Source organism: Abrus precatorius, unplaced genomic scaffold (genome assembly GCF_003935025.1).
Source record: "Abrus precatorius isolate BTA unplaced genomic scaffold, Abrus_2018 Scaffold8, whole genome shotgun sequence".
In the NCBI taxonomy this organism is placed as follows: Eukaryota; Viridiplantae; Streptophyta; class Magnoliopsida; order Fabales; family Fabaceae; genus Abrus; species Abrus precatorius.
The window spans coordinates 38,369,685-38,385,183 of NW_020874428.1; the positions used below are offsets into that span (position 1 = coordinate 38,369,685).

Here is a 15,499-nt window from a genome sequence, read left to right on the forward strand (position 1 = left end):
CTTTAATTTACTAATTTCATTAGAAAAAAAAAATAATCAGCTCCAGATTGTATCGACAATGTAACCTATAATGATTTCACATTGTTTAACAAATAATCTTATCAGAAATAGAAACATCTTCCCATAGGGTAAGGAACATCAAATTGCAATCACAAATGGTGCTTGAACTCTTTTCCACTTCCATATAATCACCCACATATGTATCATCACTTTATTAGTATCTTTTTTTACGAAAATTTAGAAAAATAATAGAAGTGAAACATTCAGTGCTATTCTTGCAGGATATGTGAAGGTTTAGATTCGATTCCTAAGGAAAATGGTATTGGTTCAAGGAGAAGAGGAACCTTCTTGTTGACAGTGATCCCATATCTCTCGCTCATGTCTAAGCCTTGCACTGGTACACCAGTTTTAGGCACTTTCCAATCGAACCAGTACAGAAGATTAGCAAGTGCATACTCAGCTAAAGTGATTCCAAATGCAATTCCAGGGCACCCTCTTCTTCCAGCACCAAATGGGATGAAGTCCAAGTTTTGTCCTTTGGAATCAACCTCGTTGTTTTGAAATCTCTCAGGAAGGAACGCTTCTGCTCTGTCCCAAAATTCAGGGTCCCTTGTATTGCCCATGCGTTCAACATTACCCTTGTTTTGGCTGGAATGTCGTACCCTCTTAGCTTCACAGCAGATGTTGTTTCTCTAGGAAGCAAAAGAGGTGCAGGTGGATGTAATCTTAAAGATTCTTTCACTACGCATTTCAAATACTCCATTTGTTTCACATCATTTTCATCCACATTTGATTTATGCCCCACAACTCTTCTTACCTCTTCTTGGGCTTTTTCCATGATGTTTGGATTATTCATAAGCTCTGCCATGATCCATTCCAAAGTTGTTGAAGTGGTGTCACTTGCTCCTAGAAACATGTCCTGAAATCATAAAAAACGGAAATTAAATCTTTTATCACTTTCATTATTTTATCGAACAACAGAAATTGACACCATACATAACATAGATAAATAAGAAAAATGCACTTAAAAAAGACAAAATTATCTTAATATAGTTGTTCAAAAATTATTTTAAATCTTTATTCTCCCATTTCTAGCTGATTATCAGAAATCATTTGCTCGGTTTCTTGTATTTTTCTCGTCTCTTCAATACATGTAAAAAAAACAATATATACGAATTTAATTCAGCTTATCTAAAAAATAATCACTTAATTTTATAAAGAGAAATTTTTTAAAAAATCAATATTTAAAAAAAAACTATTCTAGACATTGAAAGAGGTACTTTTTTTTTTTATTAACAAAACCTCATTTCATAATTGGAGAGATTGAAAAGGGGAGTGAGTAAGTGATTTCAATTCGGCAATAAAATGGTATGTGTTGAGAGACCAACCACTATCAATGCTTTGAGGATATCTTGGGAAAGCTCAAAGCCAAGAGTACCAGCTTCTTCAAGTCGAAGAAGTATATCCACAAAGTCTTTCTTATCATGTTCATCACCCTCCCTCGTCTTCATCTTCTTCCTGTGTTCTTCAATTACCTGATCGAAGAAAGCATCTAATGAACTAAGAGTGGCCTTAAACTTTGGAATCTGACCCGTTAGAACGTCAACCCAACTGTTGGGGTATCAACGCAATGTAGAAGATTAGATCGAATTTAATTAGAAATAAAGAAAAAGAAGAGAATAATGGAGACAAAATTTTAACGTGGAAAAAACTCCAAATCAGAGAAAAAAACCTACGGACAACGACGAGCAAAATAATTTCACTATATAAAAAGGAGAGTACAAAAAGTCCTCTAAAATTATGAGGACAAAGAGTAATAAATCACTCTATTTTTTCTCTCAATAAATACTCTCTCAGAATGGAATAAGAGTTACAAAATAACACTCTCAAATTTCTTGTTCTGATCAGTGAATGATCATTTTCTGGTGTGTCATTCAATCATTCCTACACTGAGTATTTATAGGCAAAGTTTTGTGAAGATTTTCAATATTGCTACAGTAAATTACTGTAGCAATTTTGACAAAATATGATCGGTGCCTACCAAATGCAAAAATCAAAATCGGTGCCTAACTTTGCAGGAAGGAACGAAAACTGAGACACCCTTTTTGACTAACAATCTCCACCTTGGATCAGTTTTGATAAATTGCTCGACGTCATTTTACCCCGAAGGGTGTTCAAGTGCTGTAGAGACCAACCAAGTCTAAAAAATGTTGGAACTTGGCCTTTGGAAGAGGCTTAGTAAGCATATCAGCTGGATTCTCAGATGTATGAATCTTCTGAACAACGACTTCACCCTTAGCAACAATTTCTCGGATAAAATGATGTCTCACATCAATATGTTTTGTCCTGTCATGGTAGCGGTTATTCTTGATCAAGTAAATAGTACTCTGACTATCACAAAACACAGTAAGAACATCCTGTGTAAGACCAAGTTCATTAATCAGACCTTTAAGCCAAAGAACCTCTTTCACACCCTCTGTTGCTATAACATATTCAGCTTCAGTAGTAGACAATGATGAAAGAGACTGAAGCTGAGCTTTCCAACTAATAGCACAGTTACAGAGAGTAAATATGTAACTAGAAAGAAATATTCTTTTGTTAAGATCGCCACCATTATCCGAATCAACAAAACTTGTAACTTCAGTTGTTTCATGATTTCTATCAAATACCAAGCCAATATCAGATGTACCTTTTCGATACCGAAGAATCCATTTTACAACACTCCAATGATCCTTTCCAGGATTATGCATATACCGACTCACCATGCTAACGGCATATGCTAAATCAGGTCTAGTGCATACCATAGCATACATAAGACTGCCAACAGCACTAGCATAAGGAACGCGTGACATATGTTCCATGTCTTCCTCTGTCTCAGGACAAAGGTCAGATGATAACTTGAAATGTGCAGCAAGTGGAGTAGAAATAGGTTTGCAATTAGTCATATTAAACCTGTCAAGCACTTTCTCAACGTATTTTTGTTGAGATATAAACAATTTACCAGCTTGACGATCCCTGCAAATCTCCATACCAAGAATCTTCTTAGTTGCACCCAATTCTTTCATCTTAAACTCATTATTGAGTTGAATTTTCAATTTCTTGATTAGAGACTTGTTACGTGATGCAATCAACATATCATCAACATATAGTAACAAGTATATGTAAGATTCATCAGGAAGTTTTTGAAAATAAATACAGTCGTCATATTGACTTCTGTAATAACCTTGCCCAATCATAAAGGAATCAAACCTTTTGTACCATTGTCTCGGAGCTTGTTTGAGTCCATATAAAGATTTTTTCAATCGGCAGACAAGATGCTCCTTACCAGGAACAATAAATCCCTCAGGTTGCTCCATATAAATTTCTTCTTCCAGCTTTCCATGCAGAAAAGTTGTCTTAACATCAAGTTGCTCTAATTCCAAGTCAAATAAAGCAACAAAAGCAAGCAAAACACGTATAGAGGTATGACGAATAACAGGTGAGAAAATTTCATTAAAGTCAACACCTTCCTTTTGGCTGAAGCCTTTAACAACCAATCGTGCCTTGCATCTAGGATCTTCAACCCCGGGAATGTCGTCTTTCTTCTTATAGACCCATTTGCATTTCAAAGGCCGTTTGCCTTTGGGAAGTTCTGTTAAGCTCCAAGTACCATTCTTATGAAGACTTTCAATTTCTTCATTCATAGCCACTAGCCATTTTGAAGAATCAGCACAAGAAACAGCCTCAATATAACTGGCTGGTTCAATATCATTATTTATTTTTTGTGCAACAGATAATGCATATGCAATTAAATTATCATCATAAGCATAATTTGCATATCTAGCTGGCTTAGTAATCGTCCTTCTTGGTCTGTTTTAGGCAATTGAATACCCCTCTTCCTACGGCTGAATTGGAGAAGTGGTAATCTCATCAACATCATCATCACCACAAATATCAGTACTAGACTCATTGATAGAAGAAGATAGAACATCAACATTAGGAGTTGTAGATTTCAACTCTACTCCACCTTCTCGCTAGTACCCTGCAGATTATTAGTACTAGTAGAAGAAATCACAGAAGATTGTTTTCCAGAAGATAATAAAGCATCCTCGTTAAAAGTCACATCTCTACTGAGAATTAATTTTTGTGACTTAGGATTCCATAAACGATATCCTTTAGATTCAGATGCATAATCAAGAAATATGCACTTAATAGCTCTTGGAGCTAATTTGCCATCATTGACATGTGCATAAGCAGGACATCCAAAGATTCTCAAATTGGAATAATCAATAGGATTACCTGACCAAAGTTCTTCTGGAATTTTGAAATTAAGTGATGAGTGTGGAGAACAATTAACCAAGTAACAAGTAGTTGATACTGCCTCGGCCCAAAATTCACGTCGATGCCATAACCCAGCATTTGAGAGCATACAACGAGCTCTCTCAAGTAGAGTCCTGTTCATTCGTTCTGCAACACCATTCTGCTGGGGTGTTCTTGGAATGGTTTTATGTCTAGCAATTCCATGATTTGCGCAGAACTCATTAAATTCACCATCACAAAACTCCAATCCATTATCCATTCTGAGCTTCTTGATTTTTCTCCCTGTCTGGGTTTCAACAAGAGTTTTCCACTTCTTAAAAGTGGGAAAGGTCTCATTTTTATACCTGAGAAAATAAACCCAAACTTTGCGAGAAAAATCATCAATAATAGGCATCATATAACGGCGTCCTCCATAAGAGGAAACTTTAGAAGGCCCCCAGAGATCAGAATGAATATAATCAAGAATACCCTTTGTACGGTGAGTTGCAGTAGAGAAACTTACTTTTTTCTGTTTCCCAAAGACACAATGTTCACAAAACTCCAACTTACCGATACCTTGATTACCAAGGAGACCTTGCTTGCTCAAAAGATGCATGTTTTTTTCACTCATATGGCCCAGGCGCATGTGCCATAATTTGGTGACATCATTATCAAGCATAAAAGAAGATACAACTGCTGAACCTGTCACAACAGAACCTTGCAAGAAATATAAAGTACCAACTCGGTTACCTTTCAACAAAACAAGGACACCTTTTGATACCTTTAGGACTCCACCTTCAGATGAAAACTTGCACCCAAGAGATTCAAGGGTGCCAAGAGAGACGAGATTCCGCTTTAATTCAGGAATAAAGCGAACATTAGTCAGAGTCCGAACAACACCATCATGAGCCTTGATCTGAATAGTACCTATTCCTTCAACTTTGCATTGAGTATCATTAGCCATCAAGACAATATCACTATTAACTGGTTCAAAAGTGGTAAATAGATCCCTATAAGCACACATGTGGTGTGTGCATGCAGAGTCAAGAAGCCACTTATCTTTACTTCTCTTGTCAGAAGAGACAACAGATGCCATAACATCTCCATCAGAATCAGTCTCAATATTAGCAGCTTTAACAGGTTGTTTACCTTTTTCTTTCTTTTGTTTATTTTCTTCTTTTTTCTTTAAGATAAAACAATCAGAAATATCATGCCCATATTTTTTGCAATAACGACAGGTAGTGTTGGATTTTCGTCCCCTAGATTTAGATCTACTCTTTTTGTGACTAGTACTCCCTTTGACTTGAGTTCTACCTCTAACACTTAGACCCTCACCCTTGTCCTCAGAATGAATTTCAAGATCAAATTTTTTTTTGGACAATAAACTAGATTTAACATCTTCAAAGGATAAGGTGTCATTATTACCATACAACATAATTTCTTTGAAGTGTTTGTAGGTAGAAGGTAAGGAGACAACCAACAAAACAGCTTTATCTTCATCATCGATTTTAATATCGATATTTTGCAGATCCATAATAATAGAATTAAACTCATCAAGATGAGATTGAATGAGAGTACCTTCTATCATACGGAACGTATATAATCGCTCCTTGAGACGAAGCTTGTTGGCGAGGCTTTTAGTCATATACAAAGTTTCCAACCTTAACCACAATTTCGCAACGGTAGTTATGTCAGCCACTTCACGTAGAACCTCCTTGGACAAGCAATGTTAGATTGCTGAAAGTGCCTTTTCATCCAACTCGTCCCATTGCTCATCAGTCACGGAAGCCGGTTTTTTTTAATTTTCCATCTAAAGCTTTCTTTAATCCGTTCTGAGTGAGAACAGCTCTTATATTTTGTAACGGTTGACATTTCCAATTAAATAACTGCTCTGATACCACTTGTTGGAGTATCAACGCAATGCGGAAGACTGGATCGAATTTAATTAGAAATAAAGAGAAGGAAGAAAATAATGGAGACAAAATTTTAACGTGGGAAAAACTCCAAATCGGAGAAAAAAACTCACGGACAACGACGAGCAAAATAATTCTACTATATAAAAGGGAGAGTACAAAAAGTCCTCTAAAATTATGAGGACAAAGAGTAATAAATCACTCTATTTTTTCTTTCAATAAATACTCTCTCAGAATAGAATAAGAACTACAAAATAATACTCTCAAATTTTTTATTCTAATAAGTGAATGATCGTTTTCTGGTGTGTCATTCAATCGTTCCTATACTGAGTATTTATAGGCAAAATTTTGTAAAGATTTTCAATATTGCTACAGTAAATTACTGTAGTAATTTTGACAAAATATGATCGGTGCCTACCAAATACAAAAATCAAAATCGGTACCTAACTTTGCAGGAAGGAACGAAAACTGAGACACCCTTTTTTACTAACACCAACCCAACGAAGGGGAAAAATCCCCCACACAGAAAGCCGTGAACTGATTCAACATCTTCCTTCCAATCTCTCCAAAGCTTCTCTTATCATCAGGTGAATCATACTTCTGTCCAAGAACACATCTAGCCATGATGTTATTAGTGAGTGAAATCAACAACTCACTGAGATTCACACAGGACCTTTTATTTTTACACGCTTCATGTATAGCACCAATCATTTCTGCCACTTCTTCAACACGAATGAACTGAAACGATCGCACACTTCTCATGCTTACAAGCTCAAGAACACATATCTTCCTTTTCTGTTTCCACTCTTCGTTGAAGGGGGCGAAACCCACGTCCTTGTATTCCATAGAGAAAGATTTCAGCAGCGGTGGCCTTGGGGCGGTTGGAGAAAACGGCGTCGTGGGTTGTGAATATTTCTCTGGCTATATCCGAAGAAGAAACAACTAGTGTTGGGACTTGGCCTAGCTGTAGCAACATGAGAGGGCCATAGTTGTGAGAGGGGGCTAGGAAGGAACGATGTGGCAATGTGCCTTGTTGATGAAGGTTGCCAACAAAGGGTAGCTTTGGTGGGGATGGAGGTGGGTTGGATTTGGTTCTTCGTGTGAACTTGAACGTAATCAAGAAGGCGCTTAAGATGCAAAGTACAGATACGTAGAAAGCTGAATTTGACTCCAAATTTTGGATTAACTGTAGATCCATTATTTTCCTTGTACTGTTTCGATTTTCGAAGAAAATGAATCGGCTTGTCCAGCCACATCATTGCGGGTTTATTTATACAATTGTATGCTTTTATAAATTGACCTGAGTGTAGTATTTGTAGTTTGTACGAGAAATATTGTTTTATCAGATGGGGTTTCTATTGTGGCTAAGGATCCCAAGTCAATTATTTTTACATGCGCAAGTATCATCGACACTCTTGACCCGCATTTAATGCATGACATCATTGGCTGCTAGATTATTATACTTTGTGGTAATCCTAGGAATACACTAGTTTTACGCAATCTCTACTTTGTCCTATGATGCGATAATTTTTTAAAATATTTTAATAATAAAATTAATATTCAGTATAAAATAATAAATATTATTTAATATTTAAAAGTTAATCTTTTTTATAAATAATATATTGAATTAATAAATTTTATGATTTAGTCCTATGTTATCTTTATAATTATTTAGACATCAAATACATGCACATAAATTAATTAAACATCAAATGCAATATAGATTAAACATCAAATACATGCACATAAATTAATTTAAATTAGACATTTTTATTAAAAATATGATAATTAATTTATTAACTTTTAAACAAAACAAGACCTTTTATAGGTAGGGAGATAAATTTGATTCTCTTTTGGTATTGCACAAAAATTACAAGAAAGAATCTTCAGTGCATTTTCCAGACAGTGAGAGGACTTGAATTTGATATGGATCATCAGTCATTGCAGGAGATAACAACAATTTAGAGAGTTAAAAGTATACAAGCTATATAAAGGTTTGATTCTGTGAATTAGGTTGAAGCATGAATCATCTTAAAAGAGCTAAAGTCAGATGGTGACTACACGACAATGACAAAGTTGGTAATAAACACAATTATATATATAGGTGAGGTGAGGTGTTATTTTGGGAGCTAGTAAAAGCAATGACATTGAAGTTACTAGTGAAATAAAAAGTGACGAAAATAGCAATAATTAATGATAGTGCTTTGCATGCTACAACACATCTCGAAAGATGGTTCATATCCACGATTGTAGTTGATGACAATGCTGAAATTTTTTATAGATATGAATTTGACTCACTGGATAGCATGGACGGAAATTCAGTGGATGAGACGAGTAAGTTCAAGAATAACCTTACAACCCTGCAACGATGATATGAACTACAAGTTAGAAGTAGCGCTGAAATTTACCTGATACATTTAAATGATCCACAACTTACACACTCATAGGAGGACCTGATTACAAACTTCTTAAAAAAATCTATTTACAAATTTTAAAAATTTAGAGACCATTTTATAATTTAATATATAGTACAGGGACTTGCAATATAATTTAACGTATAAAACTATAGATTTATATACAATAAAATGACGTCAAATATTAAATTTAGTAAAATGATACTACTAGTAATTTTTTTATGAAAAGTAGATTTTATTTAATTTAAAGTTTTAATAAAGTAAATCAAGTCTACATAAATTCACACAATTTATATACTAATTAATATTTTATTATTTTACTATATTTCAATGGATGTTATATTATTTAAAATATAAGTAAATAGATGCTAATGTATTATATATAATTTATGGATCGATATATAAGTATAAAACATAGTAATAATTACTTAAAAAGATATTTGAGTGTATTGATGTTTGCATTATGAATTTTTGTTTGAATTACAAGTAATATGAATAGACAGAGATTTTTTGAAATGATTTTTTTTAAATTTTTTTTTTTATACTTAATCCCTTACATGTTATTAATTCATTTTAGAATTGTAACCTGAGGAGATCGAGACAGAATCGAATAGAATTTATAACATATATTTATTCAGTGAAAATATTATATTTAACATTCAACGGAGGTATATATTATAATGAATTTAGATTATCTCTCACTGGTAACATTACCATTTAATTTTGTTTACCCTTAAGTGAATCTTGTGATTTTGTGACAATGATAGATATAATAGAGAAATGATGATAGTGATGAGAATAATATTCTAGTTGTTCTTTAAGTCAAAATAAAATAATAACAATAAAATAATTTTTGGTAACACAATGACGAGGGAATTAGAAGTGAAGATGGGACCTTGAATTAAGGCAACTCAACGAGACTCAGCAGGATTGACTTGGTGAATTGGTTTGGACTCATGCCAAGGGTGTGAAGGTTTTGGAGATGCGGGAAAAGTAGAGGGAATTGCTCAAGTGAATCAGTTGTTGGGTAAGAAAATGATTCAGAGTTTGGTGAATGGTGAGTTGGTCAATTTGAGGAGCGAGGGATAGGACATGTGACAATTCTGGGAGAGAGGATGAGTTGAATTAACTCAACAAGTGAGGAGATGAACAAAGAAAATAAGCCGACAAATAGGAACAAGTTGGTGTTATAGGAGAGATAATTGAAGACTTGGTTGAAAAAGCTGGTGAAACAAGTGAAGGATGAGCATGACTAGGGTGCAATGAGGTTCTATGTGGAGAAGAAGGGTTTAGTAGGAGAAAGTTCTGAGTATGTTTTTTTAATAGAAAGAAGGGCACTAAGTTTCAATTAGTCTATTTTTGGGTGATTAAATTGTTAACTCATCATTTTTTTAAGTGAGTTGATATTTATTTAAGCAAAATTGTATTGTTTTATATATTTAGTCTTGCATTATTCATTCAAGTAAAAATAAAATTGATGATATTGATTTTATCACAATGAAAGAGAATTTAGATTCTTATAATAGTATAAATGCACGCATATTTATAATAACAAAATCTGTGATTTTTTTTCATGTGATTAACTTGCGATAAATAAATATATTAAAATGCATTTAATATGTAACTTAAAATTAAGTGTTTTATGAAAAAGTATTTATATATATATATATATATATATATATATATATATTCATTTATATTTTTATTCATACGTGGTGTAAATATTTATTCTCATGATCTAAAATCATCAACAAAAACAAAGAGGGGTTTCCAACTAACAGATCATATCCAAACAATATAGATTGAGACCTAAAACGACAGCATCCATATATACCATAGTTGAACCAACATAAATTGCATGTATTTCAAAATAACAAAATGCGAACTTAAGACTCATGAGCTGGGCAGAATTTGACAATATATATGTCATATAAATTGATATAGTAGAAGATTACAAATGAGCAGCACACCATAACATAGTATCATAGCAAAACACATTGGACAAAGAAGAGAAAATAACTCACAACAACACACTTAACGAGAATTTTATAGCTTTAATTAATCAAAACGGTGTCGGTTTAAGATGAAGTGGTACTTTCTTTGCGACAGCGAGTCCAAATATCTCACTCATGTCTATGTCTTGTTTAGGTGTATCAGATTCAGGCAGCTTCCAATCGAACCAATAAAGAAGGTTGGCAAGAACATACTCTATTGAAGTGACTCCAAAATTTATTCCAGGACATCCTCTTCTTCCAAAACCAAATGGAATAAACTGACAATCTTGACCTTTAAAATCAAGCTCACTGTTTTCAAATCTCTCTGGCAAGAATTCTTCAGGGCTTTTCCAAAATTTAGGGTCTCTTTGAATTGCCCATGCATTGATATATACCATTGTTTTTGCAGGAACATCGTACCCTTTCAATTTAACGCTAGATATTGTTTCCCGAGGAGCCAGAAGGGTACCTGGTGGGTGTAACCTTAGAGTTTCTTTGACCACGCACTTTAGGTAATGCATTTGATTGATGTCATTTTCTTCTATATTTGATTTATTCCCTATAATTTTTCTCACTTCTTCCTTTGCTTTCTTCATTATCATTGGATTCCTCACAAGTTCTGAAATTGCCCATTCTAATGTCACCGCAGTAGTGTCAGTTCCTCCAACAAACATATCCTAAAATTATTTGAAAAGATATTTATGAAATTTGTTAACAGTCGACACACTAGTTAAGAATAAAATGAAAATAATTAAGTAATTAAAAGTGATAACGTTTAAATTTTTATCATTTAAAAAATATGTAATTGATAGATTTTAAAGAAAAATAATGCATATATTTAAATTTAATTTCAAGTATGACCTAAACTCAGTCATGAATAATGGTATGTCGAAATTAATGCTAAATCTTTCACTTAAATATATATTTTTATCTCCTACAATTTTGTAAATAAAAAATAAATATAATTTTCTTATATATATATATATATATATATATATAAATATTTTAAATTTCTTTATCTGATAAATAGGAAAATTAATAAAAAGTTGTAAAATTATTCTTCTAACAAATAATCTTAGGCTTGTGCAATAGAGAAAGCTTAAGGGTCTAAACCCTCGAAATCTTGCACTAATATTTTTTTTTTATCTCGAGTAATTACGAGCATCTTAAAAATGTTAGGAAATTTGAAGGCTAAACCTTCGAAGCATAATTAAAAAAGTATCACGGTTTAGGTGGTACATATGATCAGACCAGAGTAAGAGGTGCTCCAGCTGATAAAAAAACAACTAAGAAAATTAAGAAGAAGAAGATAGAGTCATAAATATAAGTGGAAAGCAAGTATAAAAGATAAGATTTTTAAAAAAATATCTATGTCTATCCATATTACTTACAATTCAAATAAAAAATTCATAATGCAACACAATACAGTGAGAAACCAAAACAGTAATATTTTCTTATTTAAGTAATTGTATGACTCTTTAACCAGAAGATTATTACTATGATTTATTTGAGGAAATGGAATCATTAGGATTTTAATATCCTCGTATCTATTGGGATGCCTATATGCATACAAGTTTGTGTAGTTTAAATTTGGAGTGATGAATAAAGGTGCACACAGGGTAACTTATTTGTCCAAAGGCTATAGTTCAGTATACATTAAGTCTTGATTAAATTATACTCATTTATTAAATAGATTAAGTCAAAGTTTGTTTAACTTTTTTAGTTAAACAAATTAAATTTGAATTTATGAAAAAAATTAAATTAAATATGTCAATTTATTTAAAGAAATATAAATAATATCATATTATACATTTTTTAGCTTTATTAATATACTATTTTTAAATTATATATTTATTTTATTTAAAAGTTTAAATTCGTTTATCTCAATATAAGTTATATTTTAATTTATTCAAGGGTTAGTTTCTTTTGCTTATTTAAAAAGCCTCGTTACAAATTATGCTTTTAAAATATAGGATTAAAGATCAGGAGAGAAACAATATATAAGTCATCTTTCTTATTAAAAATATAGTCTTCAAGTAATATTTTTAATGCACAAAAAAAAATCTTAAAAGTTTATACCAAACTCTTAAAAATGTTAGATTAATTCTCAGAAAATAACACAAATTAAATAAATAAGTTAGACTTAATCTTTAAATTTAAAAATTAAGGAGGACTTAAATCTTACAAATCCTAACTCCAGCTAGCCTCTTAGTTATGTAGCGAACGTCTTACTTTATGAGATAGTAAGAAATAATGATAAATAAGAGAAAAAAAAATGTACCACTAGCAGTGCTTTGAGGTCATTTCTGGTGAGCTCAAAGTTATTACGCATGCTGTTCTCTTGAAGTTGGAGAAGGATATCGACCAAGGCTTTCTTTTTGGAGTGGTCGCCTTCTGTCTTCACTGTGAAATGCTCTTCAATTGCCTGATCTAATAAAGCATCAATTGCTCTAGAAGTGGCCTTGTATTCCTTAATTTTTCCAGTGAGCACATCAATCCAACCCAACAAAGGGAAATAATCTCTCCAGGTGAAAGCAGCAAGATGAACCATAACATTCCTTGATAACTCTTTGACACTGCTGTAACCATCTCCCGCGTATTTCCCTCCCAAAACACATTTACTAACAATATCGTTTGATGTTGATGTCAGCATCTCACTTAGATTCACGTAGCAAGGATCACTGGAGCATGCTTCCCGTATCTTATTCACCAATTTGGCAACTTCTTCTTCTCTGATGAGATGAAATGATTGAACCCTTTTCATGCTCAGAAGTTCAAGGACACATATTTTTCTTTTCTGCCTCCATCTTTCTCCATACGGTGAAAAAAGAATGTCGGCACAACCATACACTAAGATTTTTGCAGCAGTGTTTTGGGGTCGGTTTGAAAAAGCAACGTCATGTGTTTTCATGATTTCCATGGCAACATCTACAGATGAAACCACCAGAGTTGGAGTATGCATCTGCCCCAACTGCAACAACATGATGTCACCATACCTGAGTGAGAGATCTCGAAGAGATCGATGTGGCAGTTCACCTAACTGATGCAGATTGCCTATGAATGGTAGTTTTGGTGGTGATGGAGGCAAATTGATCAGGTTTGTTTTGGATTTGGTTTTTCTTAAGAGCTTAAACACATAGAGGAAGCTGATAAAGGAGAGAAGAGATAGATAAAAGGTAGAACTTGAAGATAACATTTGATTCATTTGCTCATACAGCCACTGTTTGAGAGCCATTCTTTTCCAACAACATGCATGGAATGGTGACTACGCACTTGAAACTCTTATAGGAGCGCCATCGTGGTTTTTATCTCTTCTTTTTTCTTTTTTAATTGATTACTCGGTGACTTTTTGTCTGTATTGACTCTTGGAAGAAGCTTTGTAGGAAGGGGTTTTAATTGATTAAAAAAAAAATCTATTTCAATCGATGTAATCTTAAGTACGGCCATATATAATAGACAAATCATACTAAAAAAGGAGTGAATAATTAACCAGAGCAGTATGTGCTATAGCGAAACTTATTACAAAAGAGGAAAACTTAATCACATTAAAATTACTTTCAAATTTTCTTATTGAATAATAATCAGTCTCCCATCTTAAAAATTTTTATTACAAATTGGCACTAGGGTATATACCATTTTAGTAAAATATCATTAATAAAAGTTATTCTACTATTTTAAATTTCAAAGAAAATATTGTACAAATTAATTAGGACGTTCCATGGCAATAAAAATAAGTAATATTATTTATAAAATACAATATGATACTATTTTTTGTGTATCTATGTTGATCTAATTAACTATTTTTAAGATTTTAATTTAAAAATATGTATGTTATTTATATATTTATATTTTATGAAAATATTATTGATCTTATTTTAATTCTATCACATTCATATTCAAATATGACAATCAATTTTAAATTAATAAATACATTACTTTTTGTTTTATTGAAACACTTAATCGCAAAAATATTTTAATTTTAATAAAAAATAAATAACTAATTCATCAAGATTAATAAAATTAATTATGTTATAAATATCTAAAATAAAAAATAAACAACTTATATATTAAACAAATAAATTTGTTCATTTTTTTAAATAATAAGTTACTTATTAGTACACAATTTATAGTAAATAATATGGAAAAAGTTATTAATTAATATAATTGATGTGAGTATATTTTGGTAAATTATGTGGTATAGTTAAAAAATTTTAACCAATAATTTTTGAATACGTGTTTAAATAATAAATTTATTTAATAATAAATTATTATATTTATTATATTTAAACAAATTAAAGAGTAGTTAAATTTTTAAATAGAATTAGAATGTAATTAAAATTAAATAAATTAAAATTTAAAAATAAAATAATAATATTATATTCATATATTTTTTATATTCTTAATTATATTATTATTAATATTTAATTATTAATATATTATGTTATAATTTTTTTATTTAAAAAATATATTCTATTTAAACTGAAAATATATAAAAATAATAAAATAATAAAAAATTTAATATTATATATATATAATAATAGAATTATATAATAAATAATATAATTTTAAATAAATTATATAATATTTTTTTAATTTATCACATATTTATTTTTTATTAATATAAATTTTTTTAAGGTAGATTACCTCTTCTCTAAAATAAAATTTTAGGTACCACATGGCATACCTAAATTAAATTGGGGGTCCTACCCATAATCATTATTGTGACTAGCTGCTTCCCTCGGACATAGCTACAGGATCCCCTCTATTATCCTCAATTGAAAAATGAAGCGCACGACCACAAACTTTGCAATCTATATCTTATAATCCTCCAATATTGAATTCTTATCCAAAATATCTGTAACTGGTGACTGTGAACCACAACTAATCATTATTGTGAATC

The 15,499-nt window shown here is 31.7% G+C and overlaps 1 protein-coding gene and 1 pseudogene across 1 annotated transcript; both read right to left on the minus strand.

Moving 5' to 3' along the window:
* Positions 1 to 233: 233 nt before the first annotated feature.
* On the minus strand, positions 234 to 7,410 carry LOC113846646 (annotated as a pseudogene).
* A 3,257-nt stretch (positions 7,411 to 10,667) lies between these two features.
* On the minus strand, positions 10,668 to 13,879 carry LOC113846647 (cytochrome P450 71A1-like). The gene is made up of 2 exons (XM_027475135.1): positions 12,881 to 13,879; positions 10,668 to 11,276 (listed from the first exon to the last, which is right to left on the minus strand). Exons 1-2 carry the CDS (start codon positions 13,832 to 13,834, stop codon positions 10,668 to 10,670), a joined length of 1,563 nt encoding a protein of 520 aa, XP_027330936.1. The 5' UTR covers positions 13,835 to 13,879.
* Positions 13,880 to 15,499: the final 1,620 nt, after the last annotated feature.